The sequence below is a fragment of the Pan troglodytes genome, chromosome 21 (assembly GCF_028858775.2).
Source record: "Pan troglodytes isolate AG18354 chromosome 21, NHGRI_mPanTro3-v2.0_pri, whole genome shotgun sequence".
In the NCBI taxonomy this organism is placed as follows: domain Eukaryota; kingdom Metazoa; phylum Chordata; class Mammalia; order Primates; family Hominidae; genus Pan; species Pan troglodytes.
In genome coordinates this window covers 56,839,381-56,866,672 of record NC_072419.2, presented here as the reverse complement: position 1 = coordinate 56,866,672, position 27,292 = coordinate 56,839,381, and the positions used below count along the sequence as shown (strand labels likewise).

Sequence of the window (27,292 nt, the reverse complement as noted above, 5' to 3'; positions counted from 1 at the left end):
TTACTAGGACCTCCCCCAACTCTGCTGGGATGAAAATAATACATATTTAACCCTGCCTCAGCCATTAAATACACTAGTAAGTAATATTTAATGTTCATTAAATATTAAATACAGTATCTTGGCACAGAACAAGGAGAAATTTGTGTATGTTAGGATAATTGCTAGACTCACACTAGGCAATTCCATCATTCTTTCCTCTCTAGAAAATGGTATCCATATAACCTTAACGACATTAAAGAAGAAGAAATACCTCTTCTATTTGGAGGGTGGGGGCAGGTGGGGAAGAAAAGGACTTAAAATGTATTTTTAAAAAATTATTATTATTATTTTGAGACAGAGTCTTGCTCTGTCGCCCAGGCTGGAATGCAGTGGCATGATCTCGACTCAATGCAACCTCCGCCTCCTGGGTTCAAGCAATTCTCTGCCTCAGCCTCCCGAGTAGCTGGGATTACAGGTGCCCGCCACCACGCCCGGCTAATTTTTTTTTTTTTTTTTTGTATTTTTAGTAGAGACGGGGTTTCACCATCTTGGCCAGGCTGGTCTTGAACCCCTGGCCTCGTGAACCACCCACCTCAGCCCCTCAAAGTGCTGGGATTACAGGTGTTAGCCACCGTGCCCGGCCGTTAAAATGTATTTTAAAATTGAATAAGAAGCAAGCATGCCAAACGCAAGTTTTCCTTTAATCCTTGAAGGTGTGGGTTACCGCCCACTGACACCCTCCCTCACACCTGCTCACCTCTTTCACAAGGAACTCATTCCAGCCTTGTGCTAGAACAGACAGCTATGGCTGAGAAAAGCCTTTTAAAAACAAAGTCTGTTGGAGCAAACAGATCCTAACATCAAAACCTCGGAGCTGGCTGTATTCACTCTGCCAAGCAAAAAGCGCACAGCTCTTCTGCTCTGTTGAAATTCAGTTTCCCTCAACAAGCAAATAGTTTCCCAGAAGTCACTCTTAATGTCAGGCTTGCAAATGCTAAAAAGCATTCTTTTAAAAGGCTACTGCATAAATCCTCTAGCACATTCCAACACACTGCCCATGTTACTCCTGAGAATCTTCCAGAAAGCACCTCCAGCCACCGTACTCAGAACCCTCTGCCCCATCAGGGCTATGGCAGGGCTGGTGACTCCGGCGCGGTCACCACCAGAGGGCAGAAAGCACTCGCATCAGCTGCACTGCTACCATCCTCAAGAGCCAGGCAGCCCGAACCCCTTGCCTACGTCCTGGTAACCTGTGCTACATTCTAGATCTTACTTCTACTATTTTATTTATTTATTTATTTTTGAGACAGGGTCTTGCTCTGTCACCCAGGCTAGAGTGCAGTGGTGCAAGCATAGCTCACTGCAGCCTTGAACTCCTGGGCACAAGCAATCCTCCTGCCTCAGCCTCCTGAGTAGCTGGACTATAGGGGAGCACCACGATGTCTGACTAATTGTTTTTGTTTTTTTGTAGAGACGGGGGTCTCACTATGTTGCCCAAGCTGGTCTTGAACTCCTGGCCTCGAGTGATCCTCCTGGCCTCAGCCTCCCCAAGTGCTGGGATTAAAGACGTGAGCCACCGCACCTGGCTTACATCAACTATGAAATGAATGGCAGGAGCCATGATGATTAAGAAGTAGTACTTGAGAAGGGGAGGCATGGGTAACCCAGAAGCAGATCCCTCCCCACCCACACAGCCCTGGAGCCCCACTCCACATGGTCTCCCTACGGCTCCACCTTCCCTTCAGATAAAGCCCGTGCTACACACCCATGGTAACTGCTAACCCTTCCCGTATAGGACCTCCCAGAACCCTCGCAAAACCTGAGTTTGACAGAAGAGGAAACGGAGACACTGTGACGAGCTGGTAAGGTGGGGCCAGGATTCGACCCCAGTTAGGTTCTAGAGGTTGGTGGCTGGCCACTCTTCACTGGTGCCCCCAGGTGCTGCCGCGCACTCCCTCCACTGTTCCCCAGAATGACATGAACACCCCCAAGTTACGGATCCAGGGGAATTATTCCGAAGCCCCAGGAGCAGCGCGTTCAGCGGCAGTGCTGCTTGCCACAATGCCTTGCCATGTTCCAAGACCAACTTTTACCAAGCAAGTAGCTGGTGTTATAAACTCTTCCCACAACAAAAAAACCCAAGACCTGGCCCAGAAAACTTTCACTAGCTATGAAACTGGAGTGAGCCCCTATACCCCTTCTTCCCTCTCTTCAGACTCAAAGACTGAGGACCACAAAGAAGGCAGCATGCTTCACTGGGACTTGCAGGCTGCCGCTCCAGTCCCTCTGCAGCTGCACAAGCAGGAACCAGTCTTTTGGGTAAGAAACTCTCCTTTCCCTAAGAACTGGTGTTAACTGTTGTTAAAGGTCAGAGAGAGCACTGTGGCCTCCACCCTCCCTGGGCACTTGGTAGGTACACAAGTAAGCTCCGCTCACCACAGTGCCCAAACCACATCTTGCTCAGGGTATACAAAAGCCAGGAACACTGACATTAGGTAATATCACCCAAGGGATAAAGGAAGAGGCATGTGAACCAGTAGCCGCCTGAAGTGCTGAAGTGTGTGCTATACTCACTGTAAGGTTTTCCAATTCTAGCTGTCGCACTGTATAATATGACTTGATATCTTCAGAGATCAATGTTAATTTCAAATTTGTGTCTTCAAAGATCATCTCTTTTTCTTCTTTTTGTGGCCAGTATTGTGCGCATTTTAACTGGGGGAACAAATAACAGTGAATTATTGTGAGCAATATGGCAGTTTTTCTATGGCAGGAGGCTTGGAGCACATCCCACAAGCTTCATGATAACTCAAAGGCCTGGGGGTTTCTGAACATGGAAGCCATGGTCAGCACAGATGCCTGCCTCATGGGGAGATGGGGGTGGGGGCACGAAGCTGCTGACTGGGGCAGGTTGTGCAGACAGGGCTCAGACTTCCAAACCCATCAGCTCCCCAGCCAAACATGGCAACGGGATCCTGCAGGGCTCTGACGCTTTCTCACCGTCTACGAGGTGAAGCCAGATTGAACAAAAGGCTTCGAAACTCCTCTGTGTAGCCATTTCAAACATTACCCAGGACCTGATCAGGCTGCTGGCATAGAATGTAGGTGCCTTACCCTGCACAGAAAACTCACAGGCAATTAAAAATAAAACTGGGAGAGACAGCAGGTGAGGCCCTTTGGAGAGGCTGAGCAGTTGTCACCAAATACAGACTCCCTTTCAGAGAAGGCTTGGAGACGGGCTCCCCAGGGCTTGCCCTTTCATTCTGGTTTGGTTCAGTTCATTCAGAAAAATACTTTTGATGTTCTATTTTGATAATCTCAGACACTATCTGATGTTCTCAGTTTAAATGTAGCTCATTAAATTTTTCTTTAAAACAAGCAAATTTATGAAAATTTGGTTTCATTTAGGGTCTAAGACAAAAACTGACTCGAATTTAGTGACATTTTACTTGAACTAAGTTTTCTGCCTCAGTTACACAAATGTTTCTGCTCATGGATAACTGTTGTGGATAAAAATGGCAGGTCAGCAGGGGCAGAGCTACCAGGTCGGTCAGCCTGACCATGTGCCTGGACAGAGGGAAGCTCAAAGCCCTTATGATTTGCAGCAAAAGAAATGTCAGCGTGTGTCAACAGCTCTTTGGCAAATGACACTGGCAGTTCACGTGCACTGACCCACTCAATACCTCCTCTGGGGCAAAGGATGGTGTGGGTGAAGGGAACCACTTCAGGGCCAGCTGTCTGTCAGAAGACACTGCTGTGCCCAGCAGTGACAAGGTGGACTATGGGGGAGGGCTGCTGTCCTACGGACATGCAGCAGGAATTCAGAAGAGGGAAATGTTTCAGGTCAGCCAAGGTTACAGAAAAGAGAGATCAGAGAAAGCTCTGTGCAAGAGGCAGGTTTTGAAGGATGACTAGGATTTCCCAGGCAGTGACTGCAAATAAGAGGCTGAAAAGAGCAGCTGGAGAAGGGGCCAGCAGAGGCCCAGATCACAGACGACTGGCAGCAGGCCCAGGGACCTGTGGCATCATCTGGGGGCAATGAGGAGCCAGGAAGCACGTGAGGAGGGTGAATATAGAACCACAAATGCCTATTGGTCCTGCTCTACTGGAGCTGGAAGCTGCCCAAAAGACAAAACCAAAGCAAAATGTGGGAGAAACAAATTAGGAAACACCAGGTTGTGGTGCCAGCATCACAGCAAACTTCACAGTGCCAGACCAGAAGCCAACGGAGCTTTCTCAAGAGTCTGGACACAAGCCTGTCTGAAGTCTTAGCCAGTTTCATCCATGTCACCTTCCTGGATCAATGATGAGTTGCCAAAAGTGAACTCTTGAATGGGGACAATCTGTCACCATTGAAGCAATTCTGCCACTTGGCATGGAGGCGCTAATTACATGGCAAGACCCCCACTTAGCCAAAGTGGGTGTGGCAGCTAAAAGCAGGAACTTAGAAGAATGTGAAAAGATGAATTAATCCCACACTTCTAACAACCAGATCTTATAATGCCTCAAGACCCCAGAAACAAGAGACTGATCTGACAGGTTCCACCCCACCCGTGCTGGGGTGGGCATTCCACAGAGTGAGCAGACAGAGAAGGAAGCGAAGAACAGAAATGCAGGAGGAAGAGGCCACCGTTCCTCATCTCATAAGCAGGGCAGACGAGTCTTAAAGCTCACCTCCAGACAGCAAGCACTCACTTTCAAAACCAAACCTAATGCTTAATAACCCTCTGTAATCTGGGTAAAGACTAAGACTTTGGAACTGTACAAGTGAGGAATTCTGTCATACAACTAAGTGTCAATCACCCAATATTTATTTTTAAGGACTCTCGGGTGTCTACAGCAACAAGCTATGCTCTGTCATTTCCAATAGAAATTTTTGTTTTAAACACACAAAATTTTTAAAAGGCACAAGATCACATTTCCAGTTACCCTATTACATTGATATATACGGCCATGAAAAGTAGATGGATTTTTATTAGAACATAGTACTTCACCAGGCCTCAAATTGAGTCCTATCTTGGGCTGGCACCAGAGGAACATGGCGGTGCCAACATGCTAGCATCTCTCGTAGTTGCTGTTTCCACCATGAAGGCAGATGTTAAAAAGTCCTTGGGGCCTTCCCAAACAAGTGGGCAAGTGGTGTTTAGAAAACCTATGAAAGACATCTACAGTAACCCTGTGACGGGTAATTTGGTTTCGCCAAAAATTATTAACACAGAGAACTAAGTAAGTAATTCTTAACACAGAGAACTAAGTACGAGAGAAAAATGAATTATACGGACCCTGTGATACAAAATGCAGTGTCTTGTGCATGAAAGCACCTGAAAGCAAACGGCAGCTTTAGTGAGGATTTCAGGAGGGAGATATGGGTGAGATTCTGCAATGGCCAATTAAACTCACCTTGCTTACTTCCCCCTTCTAAACAACAATCCCAACCCTTACACCATGGTGCAGCCTACACTGAGGTGTCTAAAGTCAATCCTTAAACAGAACCAGTGAGAACTCTAGCCATCTGGATGACCCCAGTCTAACACACACAATCATCTTCTGCATAACTGGTTTCCAGGAAGCCCAGGGTCCCAAAAGATACCAGGCATGTTTGCCAAAAGTAAGAGGGAGCATCCTACACTATTTGGTGAAGGAAGGAAATCAGAAGACAAGTATGCATTAAATGAAAACTCCCCAAAAGCTGGTTTTACCACAAGCTGTGTGGATCATTTATAATTAGATGAGCTGAGCAAATAAGATACTGTAACTTCTCATGATTTCTCCCAGCCAGCCCTCTGGGAGGGATAATGCTGATACAGAATTGAAAATGTTGATCCCAAAGAAACTTTAACAATCTCAAACCATACATTGCTTTTCATGCCAATCTGCATGCCCAAGTAATCCTCCAGTGGAATGGGATACTTAACAAAGGAAAACAGGGACTGCTGGCACAGTTATCACAGTAAACTACAGCAAAGCCAACCAGCCATGTTCTCGATGCCACCACAGTAACCCAAAGGGAAAGGTTGTCACAGTGGATCTGTGGGCCATTTGTGGTCAGTCTTGAGTGGGAGACAATGAAGCACAGGGCCTGGTGAGGCTGGAACACATAACTACAGCACTGGACACTGCTCAAACACATAACTACAGCGCTGGACACCACTCCTTGCTGTAATGTGACAACAATTGCTAAAGCAAACCTTGTGCTCACAGCAAAGAGGTTTTACCAAACACTTAGCAACAAAGAAATAAATAAGAAGCAAATGCTACTATATCTGGTAATTTCTGAATAAATGTCTTGATTTAAAATTCCCAACCCTCAATACCATCTAGAGCGGTGGTTCTCAACCGGGGGCAATTTGGCCTACCAGGGGACGTTGGACAAAGTCTGGAGTCTAGACAGAAACACATCTGACTGCCACATCTGGGGAGGGGGTGCTACTGGCATCTGGTGGATAGAGGCCAGAGATGCTGCTAAACTTCCTACAGCGCCCAGCACAGCCACTCCCTGCCCGGATCCCTAGCAGACAATGATCCAGCCCAAGTGTCAGTAGTGCTGAGGGTCAGAAGCCTGCAGATGGAGCTATGCTGAAGGCTTCCACAGGCCACCAGGCTTCCCCTTCCCTCGAAGAGAGTGTGTGCTGTGAGAACCTGATGCTTTGTTTCTTTACTCAAAATTGCTGACTAGTGGTGAAGGGTGGGGGTTTGCTTCACATTTGTAACTTCACATTTTACTAATCAAGCTACTAAGGAGGGAAGAAAAAATTTAAAAACCACCTTTCACTGAAAAAGTTTTTTTCTAAGACAAGATACATTATATCATCAACAGAACACTTAGGCAAGCTCCCTATCTGTTATTGTTGGGCAAATAAACACTTTCATTTTTTAAAAAAAGTAGGCAAGGGTAAAAAACCCCCAAAAAACCCCAACCCCAAAACAAAACAAACCAAACCCCTATGATTTTAAACATGCGCTATCCTAAGAGGAAGACTTTCTGCGAGTAACTAAAGCCGTTTCTTTGTGTGTGGTGGAGGCAGAGGCTTTGTGGTTAATGCTTCAAGTTTTCACTGCTGAAGTTTCCTTTGATGTGTTCCTTCTTAACACTTGGATTTTTTACATTCTAGGGCCATGACTGTGCTTTTTTTGGAAAGGTGGCCTCTCTGGAGCCCTCACCTTCTTCTGTGGCTGGAGGCAACCAGGACAGCTGTGAGAGCCGTGTCCTAGCTGAGCCTGGACCTGGCAAGGCCCAAGGACACCCAGTTCCCTGCTCCTGGGCCACACGCTCCTGCTGGTCTCCACGATCCTCAGCCCATCTCCTCCGGGACCCCGCAGCAGGGCTGGCAGTGTTGGGGAACAGCGAGGGCAGGGAGGCCGAGGAGCCTGTGGCCCTGCTGAACGCTGGCCTGCGCCTGCACAGGCAGATGGTCTAAATGGGATGGTCTACACAGGATGGTCTACACAGACAATCTACACAGGACGGTCTACAGAGACAGTCTTCACAGGACAGTCTATACACGACGGTCTACAGAGACAGTCTACACAGGACAGTCTATACACGATGGTCTACAGAGACAGTCTACACAGACAATCTACACAGGACAGTCTACACAGACAATCTACACAGGACAGTCTATACAGACAATCTACACAGGACAGTTTACATGGACAGTCTACACAGGACAGTCTACACAGACAGTCTACACAGGAGACCGGCTGCCCAGAAATCGGCTATTCTCAGCTATTCCAACAGAGTGAGGAGGGCAGGGGAGAATGCAGGCAGTTGGGGAGCTGGGGGCAGCCGTCCAGGGGTGCCTGCAAGTGGGATGAACGTGGGCACTGGGACTCCTCGGCCCAGAGAACATGGTAAGAAACTAAAAACAGAAAAGTTTGTCCTGGCTAAAGTTCCAAGAGTGGTGAGAGGTCTGTGTCCAGGGGCCTAGGGCCAGACCTGCAGGGTTCCGTAAGCCACACCATGTATTATCCTGTGAGGCAAAGGGAACCGCACAAGGGTTTTCAGCTGGGAAGAACCGTGGTGAGACTTGGATTTGAGAAAGCTCATTCTGAAAGCATGGTACAAAATGAACTATGGTGAGTCAAGAAGGAGAGGTGGCTAGACCCAGATGCAAGAGGAGTGGTGGCCTGCACAAACGGACACCGTGCAGCCACACGCTAGCCCGAGGGGTGTTTGAAAAGTTGCAGGAACTTAGAATGACACGCATCCTGAAGTCAATGCTCACTCCAAAGAGGTGTGGCAGGGCAAGAGTCTAGGTACTGAATGGAGGCAAATCTCATCTAGTCAGCCGCTCCCACAGCTCCGCAGAGGTAGCCACACTCTCACCAGCCAAAAAATCAGACACCATGAAGATGCACTAAGAACTTGCTTTTCAAGATAAGAGCAGGTCTCCATAACTCCACACACAACTCCACACTGTGATGAGAGCCGCACAGGCAGCACAGGTGGGCGGAGCGCCACACGCACCACACAGGAGAAGGCGGGGCCGAAGAGGTCCGTGCAGTTCTTCCGCCTCCTCCCTTTTATTCACTTCATTAACTGATTGACAACCAACATGCATTTATATGCTGCTGTTTTAATTTTTTTTAATAAAAATACTACGTAAAGGAAATACAAAGGCAAGAAAAATAATTTAAAAATCTGGACGAAAATGGTAACTATATGGAGTGGTATGCATGATCACATACACAGCAAATGAAGCCGAGACTTACCGAACCTTTCTCCATCACTCTGTTGAGCATGACGACACCCCTGCTTTTCTGCTCCCACACCATCTCCCAAAAGTGACCGCATGTGTTAGGCAAAGGGCCCTGCAAAGACACAGTAACACAACATGTGACATCTGAAACATAACATGCTACAGCGTGTGCTCACCTTCTGCAGTCAGCTAACGACAGCGCCCTCAGTCCCCACAGCTTAGGCAGAGTGGTGGCTGAGGCTGGGACAGGGACCCACCTCTCTCTGCCTGGTGGTCAGTAACTGCAGCTCCATTTTCTACCAGGCAGCGAAAGGCGATTTCCGCATCTCAGTTCAGGGCTGGGCCAACCAAGGACAGAAAAATGCCGATTCTGCTTTCTGGCTCAGGCAGGCCCGCTAAGGGCCTCCACTGAGATTCGTCCCCAAGGCCCTTGGGCTATGGAACAAAACTCCTTGGTGCAGATGAGAGGCAGTGTGGGGGCGTGGCCAACCACAACACTTCTCTTGGTTCCAATCACATCATCTTGTGACCTTGGGCAAGTCACTTCATCGCTCCCTGCCCCAGTTTCCCCATCGCTTACTTGACTAATAATAGTTCCTATTCATAAAACTGTGAAAATGAAGTATGTTCATTTATATAAAGTACTTAGCACAGTCCCTAGAATACAGCAACATCCAATGAAACATCAGCAACTATTCCTACCATCAGCAATGAGGACCCTGACGGCAGACAGCCTCCATCCTTGGCCCAACAAACTTAGGAGATGTAGAAACATAAATGGTCAATGAGGTGGCCCAAGGGGAACAGAGTCACTGGGGCATGAGGGTGTCTGCTGAGCAGCTGGCCCATTTCAATCCAGCTTACCTGGCAATGGGCACAGATGTTTACTGGACACAGGGTATGAATGCCTTGAGTTTGTCTCAATTATTAGCAGTGGCTGGAAGAGACATTGCCTATCACCTCCACATCAGAACCTGTCATGTCCTTGGCCAGCATCACTTCTTCTCATGATTTCCATTCTCATCTATTTTCACCTAACCTCTTTATTTTTTTTTATTTTTTTTGAGACAGAGTCTCGCTCCATCACCCAGGCTGGAGTACAGTGGCGCAATCCTGGCTTACTACAACCTCTGCCTCCTGGGCTCAAGCGATTCTCCTGTCTCAGCCTCCCAAGTAGCTGGGATTACAGGTGCACACCACCACACCCAGCTAATTTCTGTATTTTTAGTAGAGACGGGGTTTCACCATGTTGGCCAGGCTGGCCTCGAACTCCTGACCCAAGTGATCCACCTGCTTCAGCCTCCCAAAGTGCTGGGATTACAGGTGTAAGCCACCGTCCCCGGCCCATTAGCTCCTTATTCTTTAAATCTTCTCCCTTTAAGTCCCATCACACTTGGCTCAACCACTAGCCCTCAGTGTCCTCTCACTTTCTTTCCTGAGCTCATCTTGAACTTACTACCTGAACAAGACAAGTCAGCACTCCCTGTGCTGAAGGGACTCGGAGAAAAGCAGACCACATTTAACTCTTCCCTCCCCAGTGAACAGATAAACAGCTCTTGGCAGCCAGAAATCCCGTGGCACATGGCTGGCCACCTGGGCCTTGCATTCTCCACCCTGGCATGAAGACCCCAGTCACTGCAGCTCTCCACTACTCCCTTCATGCCTTCCCTAACTCCCAGCACCACCCCAGTTTAGAATGGTCTGAAGGATCACAATCCCCTAAGATCTGCAAGGACACGCACCACACTTAGCTGACACTGCACGGGGGAGGTGAAGGAGGGCCCCTTGGACATTATTCTCTGCTCTTCTGTACTTCTGACTTTTAAAAAATGAGAAGAGAGACTTGTATTATTACATAATGAACACCATTGAAAAAAAAAATGGGAAGGGTGTTCTTGGTTTGGGCACTGGGGAAATGTTTCAGTCATAGTGTCCAGGGGTGATGCTTTGGGGTCAGGCTGCCTCGACTCCTTTAGTAAATCCCCAGGGCAAAGGGAAACTGTGTAAACAGTTTCTCAACATCCCCAGTGCCACCTCACAAACCAGACAGAGCGTCTCATGTCCCAAGGAAGTGCTAGGATCCTAGGACAGTAGCACAAGGATACATGGTCATTTGCTAATGCAACACTTGACATGATACACCCGACAACAGGTATTTAAAGGGCTTCCTGACTCCATACCAGAGTTGAAGGGCTGAAATCAAGAAGTAGGAAATTTGACTTCTCCAAAAAGCAAAGTCCTCAAGAAGTCACTTTTGCCTCAACCTCATCCCCAGACATCTCCCGCCTTATCAACCCCCTCCCCCATCAGCCTCCCCTAAGTACCCCAGAGGTGCTGGGAGGACCAGGGGCTCAGGGCCTGGTAAAGGCCTGCCCTGTATCCATGCACCAAGAACTTACTCAATGGCCCCATAGGACTGAACACAGCTGGGCTGATGCTCTGCATCCCAGATGACGAGAAGCATCTGGGCTGATTTTAGTCATCAATGGGGAGGAACTGGGACAAGACAAAAAGGCAGTGAAGAAAGGCCTCAGTTGAACGCGCCCTGACCTAGCTCCTTGCTCAAAGCAGCCTTTCTTCATAGAGCATTCTGTCTTCCCCAGAATTTTAATTTCCTAATTATTAAGCAAAATTACAATGTTCAAAATCGCCCTGTGGCCTAAAGCCATATAAGACTGAAAGCTGACATGGAATGAGAAAACAAAAATGATGATGAAAAACAAAATAAGAAACCCAGTCTTTTTAGACCAACTTACAGGTAACAAGTTAAGACTTGAGAAGATTAATTAAAAAGAAACTCTTTTTATCCTCTTTCCCAGATACCCTTTTGGTCACATGCCACTGAGTGTTTTACAAGAGGCTCAATTATTAAACCACTTTCAGGATTTTGTTTCCATAAAGATGCCAAAAGCCAACAGAAATTTTAAGTCATTTTTCATGCTTGTTCACATGATCTAATGATGCCTTTCTTCTGGCCAAAGAATGAGAACCATGCTGAGCTACTCTGAATGGCTCTGTACAGAGATTCCTGGTCTACTGCTAACGTTCTTAGATTTGCCATCACAAGTGCTCTACGACAAATACTTCTGGAAGCAACACAGGTACAGACCCTCCTCCAGCCATGGCTCTGCTGTCTCTGCCAACAGACCACACAGGCAACTCTGGCATTTTAATGTTGTTTTCTATAAGCTCTCATTTCCAGCAATGTCATCTTATGCTTCCCAGAAAAGATTAGCGTTCCTTATAACCAAACTGAACCTTTGAAGGATGATTTTTCCCCCTTCCTTGCTGCTTTTTGGTTTGCTGAAATCCTGACCTTCTAAAGGATGTGGCAGATTTTATTTGAGGTGTGGATAACAGCACTCTCAAACTCTTAAATTGACATTAAAAAGAAAATTCAGACAATCTGCTTACCTGGGTAAGAATGTAACTCCTTTGGGCTTCTTCCATTTTTATCAAACTAGCGTTGATATAGTCGTTATCTTCTTGATGTAGTTTAATCCGACTATGGTCAACTGAAAGACAAACCAGAACTCAGAGGTTAATCCCGGAAAAGCTGAATGTGTACATACAGGTGCACACCCTACAGAAAAGCAAAGGTGAGTTGGTGGCATTAGTGGCATTCACACTGGCTGAAGCCCTGTTTTAGTTGAGATTAGTCATCAGTATGGGGCGACTGGGATTTTCTGAAAGGGTTTTCAGAAGTGTCTGAAGCTTCACACTATGAAGCAACAGCAGTAAGCCATATTAAAACATGGATCATGTCCTATCTGGGAAATCTGTTCTCAGGTCATATCTTGTTGTGATACTTATTACTCTCCCCCAAAAACCTTTCAGGGCAGAGGAGGGCATCAAAGGATCTGTTCTTTGATGCATAACTTTTTTTTTTGAGTCAAGAGTCTCACTCTGTCACCCAGGCTGGAGTGCAGTGGCATGTTCTCAGCTCACTGCAGCCTCCATCTCCCGGATTCAAATGTTTCTCCTGCCTCAGCCTCCCGAGTAGCTGGGATTACAGGCGCAGGCCACCATGCTCGCCTAATTTTTCTATTTTTAGTAGAGATGGGGTTTCACCATGTTGGCCAGGCTGGTCTCAAACTCCTGGCCTCAAGTGATCCACCCACCTCAGCCTCCCCAAAGTGCTGGGATTACAAGTGTGAGCCACCCATGCCTGGCTGACATAAACTTTTAGAGGGCAGAAAATATGGTGGCTTCAATCTTTAAAAGGGAACAAAACCCACCATGAATTCCACCTAGTCCCTACAGCTGTTGCTGGTACAATGAGCTACAGTAGGTAGGATTTAAGATCGAACTTCAACCTAACCTCTATCCAGTGGTTTGAAGATTAAATGACCTAAGTACACAGCAGCATGAAGTCATACCTTGACCTTTATACGAGGTTTTTGTTTTTTCTTTAAAGTTCAAGTATAATGAACTTCAATGATTCTAAATTTTTAAAATTCAGAGCATATCACAAAGACATTTGAAAGATAATTTAAGCCCAAACACTGAAAGTATATTAAATTTACCTTTTAGTTTTTAGAAATAAACTTTCATTTGGAAGTCCTGCCCCAGGTCACTAAAATTAAAAAGCCACTTTTTTTTTCTTGTATCATTTGTTTGTCACAAAAGCAGTAGCTCTCTGAGGGCCACTTTCCTTATCCTGTTAGTAGAGCTAATAAGAGCAGGTGGGGACCTTTATTTCTGGCACAGCACAAGGGACAATAAACTCAGGTGATCACCTATAAATAGTACCTTCTCCCTAGGTCCAAAGGGGATATGAATGGGGATAAGTGGTCTGGGACTTTTTGTTCTAAAGAAGAATTCCAAAGAGAGATGTCTTTGAAAACTAGCCACCATCTGGAACACTGTTTCTCATTATGGAGGCTTAGTACAAATAAAGATACTTGGATAATTTTTAAGTGGATCATAGAGATAAAAGACCTCAAAAATTATGTAATGGTGGCCGGGCGCGGTGGCTCACGCCTGTAATCCCAGCACTTTGGGAGGCCGAGGCGGGTGGATCACGAGGTCAGGAGATCGAGACCATCCTGGCTAACACGGTGAAACCCCGTCTCTACTAAAAATACAAAAAATTAGCCGGGCGTGGTAGCGGGCGCCTGTAGTCCCAGCTACTCGGGAGGCTGAGGCAGGAGAATGGCGTGAACCCGGGAGGCGGAGCTTGCAGTGAGCCGAGATCGCGCCACTGCACTCCAGCCTGGGCGACAGAGCGAGACTCCGTCTCAAAAAAAAAAAAAAAAAATTATGTAATGGTATTGGTTGGTTATGTGAGTGGGTTCAAAGAGCACTGGGTGACTCTGGGCAAACAACTCACCTCAGAGCCTTGGTTTTTTCATCTGCTAAATGGTAGGTGACAAGAGGGTTGTGGGAAGAGTCAATGAGCTGAGGTGTATACAGAGCCCCTTGTTCAGCAAGTGCCTGTAACTGTGGACTGCTGTCATCGCCAGCAGCACTGTGAGCTGGGCAGCAGGTGACCTTCTACCTTGACTCATTCTCCCCCATAACCTTCACAGCAAATGACTGTTTCTACTGGAGGATAGGAGTAGGGGAGGAGGATAGGAGTACGGGAGGAAGATAAGAGGAGTGAGATTGGGAGTGAAAAAGTTGGAGAATTGTTTCCCTGGAATAATTTTTTTTTTTTTGGCTAGTCAAGTAAAGCAGTGGGGATGGAGAAGGAACAAAGAAATCTGTAACTGGTTGTGATCACATAGTTGTAAACACTACTGTACTTGGACCAGCCCCTGGAAGAATATTTTAAATACTGGTTTTTTTTCTCTGTAAAACTGATTCATAAAACCATTTAAATAAGAAATGTTAAAAAATGTAGCAAAGGAATATTAAAGACAAGATTATTCCCTAATTAGAGCAACTATAGCAAAAGCTAGAGATCCAGGGTATCCTGGCACCATGTCAAAGAGGTGAACGGTGATGGTTCTGTTGCGTGTTGATCAGCGGTCTGGAGGTTTCTGGCCAGGACTTCACAGCAGAATCACCAAGGTTTTTTGTTTTTGTTTTTAAACAAATATCAATGAGGTGCCTCAGCTGAGATGTGCTAAATCAAGAGTACCATGTGTTGGCGCCAATCATGTCACCTGATGACCTAGAAGTGCACTTCAGATGTTGGTGACAACCATCCCCACCACAGACAACATTTACTGGGCACTTATGTCTGCGTGAGGTACTGGGCGCTGGGCTAAGCAGCTTATGTTGCTTCATCTTCACACACTCCTATGAGAGAGAACAACTTGCCCAAAGCCACTCAGTTCTTAAGTGGCAGAGCTGACACACAAAACCAGGCAGGGAACCATGGTGGCAGGCCAAGAGGCCCACGTTCTACACCAAGTCTAGGTCCATTTTTAGACCCCTTCCAGGAATCTGGGCGCCACATAAGTCAGGTCAGGATGCACTGCTAACCCTTCTGGCAGAGAACAATGACAGCCACCACTCCCAGCCATGGGCACAGGACCTGCAGGAAGTGCCCACTGGAGGACTGACTGGAGAATCTTCTGCATCCCTGGCAGAGCATGCTACCATGGAGACACTGGCAGCTACGACCCCTCACTGCCTGACAATGTCTAAAGACCTGGAAGGGGGTCAAAAAGGCCTCTGTGGCCTAGAGGAGATGGCGCAGTTCAAGTCCTGTACTCAACTCCAGTTTTCCTTACTTTATGCAAATTCTAACATGTTAAGTTATTTACTTTTCAGCTACCGGCAGACTGACAGCCAATCACTCAGAAGGCGGACAGGGCTGCCACAGGCCAGCAGGCACACTGACAATCCTAGGAAGAACTAACAGCAGGAAAGAGGGAGAAAAATGATGAGGTTGGCGGGGGTGGAGGCGGTGGGGACTCCAGACAGAGCTGCCTTGCATATTCAGCGCAGGGGACGACAGTGCCCACCCCGAATGCCTGTGCAGGGCTTCCTTACAGCGGAACACAGTGCTCATGCCCTAATGACGCTGCTGCTGAGTCATCCAGAAAAGGTTTTATTATGCCTGCTATACTCTGCTTCAGCTGGTAGGAAAATGATTCATCACAAAAACAGTCAAAGCTTAAGAAAAGTGCTTTGAACTTCACTGAATTTTCCAGAAACTGAAACCTGAGCCCTTCTATAATGGTGGAAAAATGAGCTATTACTATAAGTCTCTAATGCCTTTACTATAGGAAACAATCGAGTCATAAACCTCTGCTACATTGATTTATTATGATACTAAACTCTGAGGCGAAAGGAGTCTTGATTAAAAGGGCCTGCAGCAAAGGAAGAGCAAGACTGGTACCGGCCACGTGGATACTTACAGGGACTGACGTCTCTGTACCTATTTCGGTTTTTGTTCTTAGGAAGCTTGGCCACTCTACATGGGAAGTCACTGGCTTCATGTCGGATATCCTACAAAAAAGAATAAAGACATTTAACTGACCGTCAGACACTGAGGAAGACCCAGCAAAGAAACAGACATCAAAGAGAGCCGGGCAATATGGGAAATGCAAGGTGATAATTCAGAGGTATGTACCAGGCCATGGGGGAAAACCGAGGAGGAATGAGCACAGGCCTTGGGTGGGAGGCAGTGATGTAGGGCAGGAAGATGGAAAGACGAGGAAGAGCGCAGAGAGACAGACAGGAGGGACAATTCACTCTGGAACACCCTGCACAGCAAAGGCATGGGGGCTGGAGATCACATCTCATGCCAGGAACAGTGAGTGGGCAGTAGGAGGTGCGACAGATGGCTGGAGGACATGGGTGGGTAGCCCAGATCTCAGAGAGCCTTGAATGCCAGGCCTGGGAGTTCCAACTGCAATTTCTATAAAGCTACGATTATTAAAAATAGATAAAATGTACTTTTATGCCAACAAACTATCCAACTGCTTTCCTAGGAGGTGGTAAACAAATCCTATCACCCCTGTTTCAACAGAAGACTACACCATGGCTCCTGATCACACCTAAAATTCCACGATAATCACATTAAACAATCTTTTATTTGTGTTTTATTACTTAAAAAAATAATTTTATATTGTTTATTACTAAAAAAACAAATACACACAACGTGAATGTACTTACTGCCACTGAACTGTGTACCTAAAAATGGCTAAAATGGAACAATTTATGTTTTGTATATTTTACCAAAATTAAAAAAAAAAAAAAGACAGCCCGGTCCCCTACGGTGGGAATAGGAGAGCAGACAACAGCAATAGAATTCTGGAAGCTGGAAATCAGGCTGATTAGTGGTTGGCAGTTGTGAGAAAGCAAAATTACAAGTGAACAGTAAGAAAGCCAGACCGCCCGAGATTTCCACTCCAGATTCCTCCCAAGGCTCTGGCTGTGCTCCCAGTCAGGAAGGAGGAGTGGGATTCCCTGCAGGGGATAAAGGTAGAGCCATCTGGGAAGACCTGGATTGCCATCTCATTCCCCAAGCTCCTTCCATGCTCCTCAGACTTCTGCAGAAATCTAAAGACATACTTTCTGGAAAAATGTAAACCAGAAGGTCTATGAACTGCAGCAAGACTGTTGGCACAGTGGAAGATGTGAGCGCTCCACCAAAAATGGGGTAAGCGGCCATACACAAGCCAAACACCAGGAACTCGAGTCCTTTTCCCCAAGAGACACTCACACTGCTGGCAGCTAGACCCTTCTCCTCCAGGTAGGAGGCAGAGCATCTCTAGATAATCTGACCAGACAAAAGGCACAACCAAAAGGTATCCTCAGAATGCACAACTGGCAGCCTCCCTAGAGGCCCTGAGGCCAGCGCAGTGTTGACAGGCTCCTTACACCTGCTCAAGGTTCTCATACTCCAATAAGCCCCTACTCTCCACCACAAGCAGATACCACTGATGACCAGATATAACAGGAAAGTCTCTAACATAAAAACAAAAAACAAAAACCAGAAAAAAAAAAAAACCCTTGGGGGAAACAAACTGCAGAGAATAGAAAGATTTCAAATACATATTAATATACTCAGAAAGAAAAGATCTTGCATCTATGTATTAAGAACAGAATGTTATATAAAACAAAGATGTCTCTCGAAACTTAAAAACAAGATAGCAAAAATGACAAGCTCAACTGAAGAATCAAATATAAGTAGAAGAAATCCCCCTGCCCAAGAAAGTAAACCAAGAAAAAAAATAGAAAATTAGCAAACAAAAAAATACAAGGAAAGAAAACATCAAGAAGTAATTCAAGAAAACCTCCCCGACCCATCCAGTACTCTTCATAATGATAAAAACAGACCCATTCTAAGGCACAGTAATTGCAATCCCAGAATTCTGCGGACAAAGAGAATGTTCTGTAAGTTTCTGGGAAGAAAAAACAGTTCACTTTCAAAGGATGAGGTGATTAGCACAGCTTCAGACTTTGCAAGAACACTGAAAGCTGGCCAGCAATGAAGCAATGCCTTCGAGATTCTAAGAACAATGATTCTGGAATTCTATACCTAGCCCAGCAGTCATGAAATGAGAAGGGACAATAAAAACATTCCGAGGTGGGTGGATCGCCTGAAGTAGGAGTTCAAGACCAGCCTGGCCAACACAGTGAAACCTCGTCTCTATTAAAAATACAAAAAATTAGCTGGGCGTGGTGGCGGGCACCTGTAATCCCAGCTACTCAGGAGGCTGAGGCAGGAGAATCACTTGAACCCAGGAGGTGGAGGTTGCAGTGAGCCGAGTTGGCGCCACTGCACTCCAACCTGGACAAGAGCAAAACTCCGTCTCAAAAAAAAAAAAATTCCCTGACGTGTAAGATCTCAATACCTTTATCATCCATGCTCCCCCTTTTCCCAGTAATCCACTGGAGCATCTTTTCCACCTGAGTGATGAAATAAACCAAGAAAGAGAAAGATATAGGATACATGGGGGATGGGAGAGGAAGACCAAGAGTGAAGACAAAGGAAATTTCTGCAAAAACTGGAGGGAGAGATAGCAGGGTGACAACTACATGACAGACACGGGAAGCGAGCAGGCTGGATTGGAGGAGTATGACTCACGAGACAGCTGTGTGAACACGCTATCCCAACCATGCCATACCAACCATGACCTAACAAAACTACTAGAGGAAAATGAGAAGACCTGAAATCCAGGAAACTGAATATCCAATAGAGAAGAAAAGCAAAGAAAGTCTCAAGATGACAGCTGTGAGTGGCAAGTCTATAGACCAACCACCCAGATACATGGAGAATGGAAATTTCAAGTAGGATGTCTCCAAGGAAAAACTTGAAACTGAAACCATTCTGTCCAATACAGTAACCCTGAGCTACATGTGGCCAGTCTAAAAAGAGATGTTCTGTAAGTGTAAAATACACATTGGATTTTGAAGACTTAGTAACAAAAGAAATAAATAAAAGCAAAATATCGCAAGTATTTTAAATATTGACCATTTATTGAAATAACATTTTGAATGAACTGGGTTAAGTAAAAGATACTATTAATTTCATCTGCTTCTTTTGACCTTTTTTACTATGGCTACAAAAAAAGGTAAAATCATGTATGTGGGTTGTATTATATGTCTACTGGACAGCACTCACTGATCTTGTGGAAAATCATTCTGTAAGGCTATAAGAAGATATGGGAACATTAGCAAAAGCTACAAAGAAAATTATGCAAATTTAAAAAAAGGCAATTATCATGGGGTGTGGTGGCATGCGTCTATAATCCCAGCTACTTGGGAAGCTGAGGCAGGAGGCTCACTTGAGCTGAGAAGTTTGAGATGAGTCTGGACAACATGGCAAAACCCCACCTCTACAAAAAACACAAAAATTAACCTGGTGTGGTGGCAAGTGTCTGTAGTCTCAGCTACGCAGGAGGCTTAGGTGGGAGGACTGCTTGAGCCCAGGAGTCCTGGGCTGCATGCGTTATGCCGATCGGGTGTCCGCACTAAGTGTGGCATCAATATGCTGACCTCCCGGGAATGGGGGACCACCAGGTTGCCTAAGAAGGGGTGAACTGGTCCAGGTTGGAAATGGAGCAGGTGGAAATTCCTGTACTGATCAGCAGTGGGATCACGCCCGCGAAGAGCCACTGAACTCTAGACTGGGCAATATAGTAAGACCCCATCTCTTTAAAAAACAAAATAGGAAAAAAATTAAAGTCAATTATTAACAACAGAAATAATGTTTAAAAAAGAAGCATAGTACAGTACAATACTATCTGTGACTATGTGCAGAGGCAAATAATGTAAACAATGAGTACTGATTTAACCAAAAGGTAAAACATTGGGAAAATGGGGGCGGTGAAGCAGAGGGGAGGAAAAGAAAGGGGATGGCTGTTTAAGAAAACTAAATCATCCACCTTAATAATGGTCTCGAATAATGTATCAAAAGATAAACATTTTGAGCTGGGCATGGTGGTATGTGCCTGTAGCGTAGTCTCAGCTACCTGAGAGGCTGAGGCAGGAAGACTGCTTGAGCCCAGGAGTTCGAGGCTACAGTGAGCTACGATGGTGCCACTGTACTCCAGCCTGGGCGACAGAGTTAAGACCCTGTCTCTGAAAAATAATAAAAAGAATTTATAAATTTAAAAAAGATAAACATTTTGCTTAGAAATATGGAGATATATACAAGCTGTAATCAATCAGCAGAACAAAGATTGGGAGTGGTGGTCGATGAGAAAGACCCGAGAAATGGTCTGAGGTGAGGACAGCAAACCACCATATTTTATTTTATTTTTTAAAAGATGGGGTTTTGCTCTTGTTGCCCAGGCTATTAATTTCATCTGCTTCTTTTGACCTTTTCTACTATGGCTACAAGAAAATGTAAAGTCATGTATGTGGGTTGTATTATAGTCTATTGGACAGCACTCACTGATCTTGTGGAAAATTGTTCTGAAATAACGCGATCTCGGCTCACTGCAACCTCTGCCTCCCGGGTTCAAGCGATTCTCCTGCCTCAGCCTCCCAAGTAGCTGGGATTACAGGCATGCACCACCATGCCCAGCTAATTTTGTATTTTAGTAGTTTCACCATGTAGGTCAGACTGGTCTCAAACTCCTGACTTCAGGTGATCCACCTGCCTCAGCCTCCCAAGGTGCTGGGATTACAAGTGTGAGCCACCACACCCAGCCAAACCACTGGATTTTATCATAAACCGATTACGGTACTATTTGACTCCTTGAGTCATGTGCATATTCAATTTGGATTTAAAAAATGTCCACATTCTGCTATTCTGCTTACTTATTTATAAAACTGTAAAAGGGCAGGTAAGAGTTTTTGACTCATACTAGAGAGCAACTAATAACAGAATGATGGAGCTCGAGTGGTGGTTCACATCTGTAATCCCAGCACTTTGGGAGCCGAGGTGGGAGGATTGTTTGAGCCCAGGAGTTCAAGATCAGCCTTGGGCAAAAAAATGATGCCTCGTCTCTACAATACATTTAAAAAATTAGCTGGGTGTGGTGGCGTGCACCTGTGCTTCCATCTACACAAGGGGTTGAGGCAGGAAGATCACTTGAGCCCAGGAGATTGAAGCTGCAGTGACCCATAAACACATCACTGCACTCTAGCCTCTCCAGCCTGGGCAGCAGAGTGAGACCCTGTCTCAAAACCAAAAACAAACCCACACAAAAAAACAACAGCATGATGACAGATTACAAACCTACCTAAGAGTAAATAAATTAATCCAATACTAACACGTCCACTGCATCACTTACGGATGAGATTAAGCTTTCAGGGAAACGCTATACAGCACAGAAAAAAAAAAAAGACCTGAAAAAGTAAAACTCTAAGTCTTAAATTTGTTATTCTACTTATCATTTGGAAGCATTCAGCAGTGAGTACAAATTCTGCCCTTGAAGTGAAAAACAATCTGGTCAGTCCAGCTGGTGTGACTGGATGAAGATGTAAGAAATATCTGATACAGATAAACCACTCAGCTAACGAATATTTACCCGGAGCAAATAAGGGCCGAAATGTCAATAACAGTTGCAACTGATTTTATTCAGCCAAAAGGATTATGCATATGTACTTTTTTTGGTGTGTGTGTGTGCATGCCTGAGAGACAGAGAAACAGAGAAAAAAAAAAAAAAGAGGTAAGAAGCAAAACGTGGAGATGTCATTTAATAAAGACATTGGGAAAATAAAAGGTATCTACATAATACTTTTTAAAAAATAGATTTTAAAATTAAGGTATATTCAGAGTAAAATGCAAAGATCTTAAGTATGTACTTGAATACATTTTTAAAACTGCTTTTGAGGTATATTTTACAAATAATAAAACATACCCACTTAAGTGTTCAGTGAGTTTTAAGCAATGTCTACAACCATTTAACTATCAATGCAACCAAGATACAAAACATTTCCATCACTCCAAAAAGTTCACTTGTGCTTCTGGTTCCAGTCAATTCAACCTTCCACTCCCACCCCCCTACTGCCACCAAAGGCAACCACAGTCTGCTTTGTATTGTTCACATTTTTTTCCATACCATCTAACTTATTGCATTTACTAGCATAAAGTTTGCATAACACTCCTTTGAATTCTCTGTTTTTCTTCCTGATACTGTTAATTTGTATGTCTTCTTTTTTCTTGGCCAGTTTAGCTAGAAATTTATCAATTTTACTGATCTTTATAAAGAACCAGCTTTTCATTTAATTGATTTTCTTTGCTCTTTGTTTTATACTTCACTAACTTCTACTCTATTTCCTTTCTTCTTACTTTGGATTTAATTTGTTCTTTTTCTAATTTCTTACAGACAGCATGTAGTTGGGTCATGCTTTTTCAATCTAATCTGACAATCTTCATCCTTTAATTCAGGTATTTAGAACATTTACATTTAATATAACTATTGACATGGCTAGATTTAAATCTGCCATATTGCTAGTTTAGTTGCTTTCTATTTGACTCATTTGATCTTTGTTCCTTTTTTCCTCTATCTCTGTCTTCTTTTGAATGTTTTTCTTTTTTTTTTTTTTTTGCATCTATCTTATCTCCACCATTGGCACATTAGCCATATCTCTTTATTTTCATTTTTTAGTGTTCTATTTGGTTTACAATATGCATTGAATTCATGATGGTCTACTTTCAAATAATAGTGCATTTTACCAAAAATATGACAACAGCATTTGTCCACTTATCCTTTATGCTATTATCATACATTTTTACTTCTATGTTATAAATATGATGTATTTTTATTTTTGCTTTAAATAAATTTTAAAATAAAAATATATTTCATATTTATCTATATATGTCACTTTTAGCAATCCTCATTCTTTTGTATATATCCAAATTTCCATCTTTTATCATTTCTCTTCTGTTTCAAGGACTTCCTTTTTTTTATGCTAGTCTGCTGGCAACAAATTCTCTGCCTTTATTTTTTCCCCAAATAAGTCGTTATTTCACTGCCTTTTGAGAGAGACAGAGAGAGAGATGTGGTCTTGCTGTTGCCTAGGCTGGAGTGCAGTGATGCAGTCCTAGCTCACTCCAGCCTTGAACTACTGGGCTCAGGCAATCCTCCCTTCTTAGCCTCCAGGCTAGCTAGAGTTACAGGTGTGGACCTCCACATCCAGCTAATTTATTTCATTTTATTTTTTGTAGAGACAGGGTCTGGCTATGTTGCCCAAGCAGATCTCAAGCGATCCTCCTGACTCAGGCTCCCAAAGTGCTGGGATTGCAGGCATGAGACAGTGTGCCAGGCCTACTGTGGTTTTGTTTATTTTGCTGAAGGTTTGTTGAAATGCTTGAATCTGTAGGCTTATAGTTTTCATTAAACCTAGAAAAAACTTGAACCTTATTCCTTCAAGTATTTTGGGGGCAGACTTGTTTAATATTGTTCCATATGTCACTGAGGCACCCCCCAATCCACATTTTTTTCCTCTCTGTACTTCCCTTGGGTATATTCTCATATAGATGCTGTTTTTTTCTTCTGCAGTGCCTAAACTATTAATCCTATCCAGCTAAATTCTCATTTCAGATATTGTATTTTTCTTCTTTAGAAATGGTATTTGGTTGTTTTTCTTCCATTATCCTCATTATGTTGTTTTTCTTTAAATCTGCTAAGTTATTTATAATAGCTGTTTTAATGTCCTTATCTGCTAATTTATCATCTGTCATTTCTGGGCTTGTTTCTAATGTCTGATTTTTCTTCTAGCTATGCATCACATTGTTTACTTATTATTATTACTTTTTGCATATCTGATGGTTTTCGGTTGAATGTTTCTACCAAATATCCTACGTATTACAGAGGTCTGTCTCTCTCCGTTCTGGCCGATGCAAGCTTGAATGAGTGCTGGGAATTATCCACTCCCCAACAGTTGTTCTTTATCCAAGCTCATGAAGAGACACCCTACAAAGTGTACACTGTATCCAGCCAGACTCAAGGTGATCCCTTTGCAGATTTCTGGAGTTCTTTCTGTCACAGCCTGCTCATCCTTAGTACCCTGCTCTGCAAATCCTAGCCATTTCAGTCTCCTTTGAACCCCAATCTGCCTCCTAAATTCAGCAAGATCGCCAGGCAGAAGTTCATCCTAGCGCTCATCCCTTTCCAGTCTACTAAGGTAATGCTTTTATTATCACTCTATAGTTTTCGTATTAGTCACTAGACAAAAATTAGATATCAGAGTGTCAACATTTATTCAACAAATATAAAGGGCCTACTGTGTGTCAGGCACTGTTTTGAATATTGGAGCTACAGCAAAGAATCAAACATAAAAATTCCTTCCTTTATAGAATTTACCTTCTATGAGAGACAGAGAGACAAAATATATGTCAGCTGATAAGTACTAAATTGAAAAATTAAGTAGAGGAAATAAAAGGAGAAGGTTGGGCAGATTTTTTTTTATAATAAGTAGGATGGTCACAAAAGACCTTCCAGTAAAAGTGACACTGGAACAGAGATCTGATGAAGGTGAGGGAGTGAGCCATGGGAATGTTTGGAGGGGAATATTCCAGGTAGGAGGACGCACGGCATGTCTGAGGAAGAGAAGAAAGCTATTGTGGTGGGAGTGAGGGGCAAAGTGGTGGAGATGAAGCTGCAGGTCAGGGAGAGCATGCTGGATCCCAGAACAGGTATATTAGCACTATACCTGGCTAGTTAAAAAAAAAAAAAAAAATTTTTTTTTTTCCTGTTTGTAGAGATGAGGTCTCACTATATTACCCAGTTTGAGGCTGGTCTCAAACTCCTGGGCTCAAATAATTCTCCAGTCTCAGCCTCCCATAGTGCTGAGATTACAGGCATGAGCCACTGCACCTGGCCGAGGATTTCTGATCACAGCAGTAAGTGGATCCCTTCTGGCTGCTACGCGCAGATGGGATTGCAGGGATCAATGGTGTAAGGAAGGATACAGTCAGGAAACTAAGGTAACAATGCAGCAAAGGATACTGTGGCTGAAACCATAGTGACGGTAACAGAAGAGGTGAGAAGGGGTCAGTTTCTGGATAATTTATTAGAAATCAGTTTCTGGCGAATCCCTCATCTTTCTCTACTTTAGAATGGTATATGGAAAACACACACATACTCTGAGTACAAGTCTTTATATTTCATTTTGTAAGATAAAATGCCAGGCTTAGAGTCTTAAAATTGAGGGGTGACAGGACCTACGCAATTAAAGGTAACTATAACATTAATGGTTTGGAAGAAAGTAAGTAGACTACCGTACCGTAACAGCAAAACGAGATTTCTGTATTCTACAACTGTATCATAGGGGAGCTACCTTTCCAACAGCTATAGAAAAAGCAGATTCATGACTAATGAACACATTTAACTAGCCTTCCACTGCAAGCAAAAAATGTCCCTAGATCTTTTATTATGCTAACCAAAGATTAAATAACTACTTCTAATCTACTGAATGTGTAAAATTTCCACAGAGAAAACAAAATAAAATAAAAGCCTTTAAAACCGATTAAGATGACTGCTGGGTAAACTGATGAGCCAAACCAAAAGGGAATAATAAACTTGCCATGAAACAGATTCCCAGAAGAGTCCCCTAAACAAAAACACTAAAGATGTCAGGAGTCATTCAGTGTGTGCCTCAGCATTTCAGGGCTGGATCACACTAAATTAGAAATTTTACCAATGGGAAATAGTATCAACAGGTAACAAACAGATTCTTTACGGATCCCTCCTTCCCCCAGTCCACACCTCAGCGGTTTTTTAAGAGCCTCCTTTCTCTTAGTGTAGATTTCAGAAATGTGATAGAATAAAACGCCACACATCATAGATGTCAAATGTGTATGGCTCTCCCAGAGTGCACGCCTGATCATGTGCTCCTGAAGCAGGCTTGGCTGTGCCCAAAGCTTACAGGTAAATGGTTTCCATTTCACTGTATCATTTTACATAGGCATCAGGCACACAAAGTGATCTGAATCATTTCTGTGGTAAACCATTGTCATGAGAGAAAAAAGCAAGTCCTTCCAAAGTTATGATTTAGCGAGGCTAGGAAGATTCACAAGCACTTGATCAAGTTTAAACAAAGCATCTGCTGAGCTGGAGATTTTAAAAGGGGCAAGGAGGGGCAGAAACCTTCTTCACCTGGATAGTTTTTACAGCTCTTCCTCATTTCCCATCCTCCCCCACTCATTTAAGAAGGTAACAGATGATCTCCCAATGAACACAAAGGGGTAACATACTTACAAAACTCTGGTAACAGAATCAATTAGAGCCTGGAGTTAATTAATTTTCATATTTATTCAGGAAAGCTCATTATCCATTATTCAGACACCTCCCAAACTCAATTAGGCAAAAAGTCAAACTTGGGTGAAAAGCTGGCAATATTTGATTAGAGATTTCTATTTCTCCTGAAAACACACAGGCATAAAAGCCAGTTTATCCTTGCGGAAATATTTCCATGTTTATATTAAGCACTTCATCAAGTGAAACATCACAATCTGGGTTTAACACCCTTCTCCTCGGTCCACAACTGGGTGAACGTCTCTTACGGGCTCCATGGTAAAATGCATTACTCATTTTAAAGCTATCTGCTAAGTGAAGAAGTAGAGGCAGCAACCCATTAGCAGCCAGGAGTCTGAGAAGAAGTGCTTTGGACTCTCATCTTAGTGTCCCCTCCTAACACAGGCCCAGGCCCAGAGTAGGCACTCAACATAATTTTGTTAACTGAATCAATGGATACTTCAAAGGTTCCCAAAGCTTGAAGTGTCCTTAACAATATACCAACATTCTTTATAGAACAGAAGTGCTCCTGAAAGGGAATGTGTATAAGCAAATATCTGATCCAATCCTATTTTCTCAATTACTTGTTACAAAATGGAAATTACTGAAATCACATTTATTTTATTTATTTGCAGTTGACCCACACAGCCTTCTGACCAAACAGTGCCAAAATAGTTACTAAAACATGGATTCAAAGCAGAAAGAGTAATTTTTGAAAGTGATCTCTGTTTTAAAAGTCTGAAGGAATAAAAAATTCCAAGGGTACCTTTTACTCACTGGAACTTCAGGGAACTACAAAGTCCCTTAGCACCCATCACATCTTCTAAGATCTCCCGGAACCTCCATTCTACAAATGCTTGTCTAATTTGATTGTTCGGGTTGTTACCTGGTTCTTCAGGGAAGCTACTGGCTCTCAGAAATGTACAGACAGAGCTAGATTGAAAGGAAATGCAGAAGTATAGTAAAGGCAATGATTTAAAATGCAGTAAGTGAACACACAGTGTACATTTCCTGGAACTC

General features: G+C 43.9%; 2 protein-coding genes across 3 annotated transcripts in view; one reads left to right on the top strand and one right to left on the bottom strand.

The window, feature by feature from the left end:
- Positions 1 to 27,292, bottom strand: part of PTPN1 (protein tyrosine phosphatase non-receptor type 1) — a 74,983-nt gene that overhangs the window by 7,561 nt on the left and 40,130 nt on the right. For both annotated transcript variants that reach the window (XM_525354.9, XM_016938131.4), the window contains 4 exons: positions 15,989 to 16,079; positions 12,090 to 12,190; positions 8,689 to 8,787; positions 2,554 to 2,691 (listed from right to left, as the gene is read on the bottom strand). In XM_525354.9, coding sequence (XP_525354.2) covers positions 2,554 to 2,691; positions 8,689 to 8,787; positions 12,090 to 12,190; positions 15,989 to 16,079 — 429 coding nt within the window. The remainder of the gene's footprint in view (positions 1 to 2,553; positions 2,692 to 8,688; positions 8,788 to 12,089; positions 12,191 to 15,988; positions 16,080 to 27,292) is intronic.
- On the top strand, positions 511 to 9,289 carry LOC134809186 (uncharacterized). Its single transcript, XM_063803107.1, has 2 exons — positions 511 to 2,298; positions 7,089 to 9,289. The coding sequence occupies exons 1-2, from the start codon at positions 1,957 to 1,959 to the stop codon at positions 7,392 to 7,394; spliced, it is 648 nt and encodes a 215-aa protein (XP_063659177.1). The 5' UTR covers positions 511 to 1,956; the 3' UTR covers positions 7,395 to 9,289.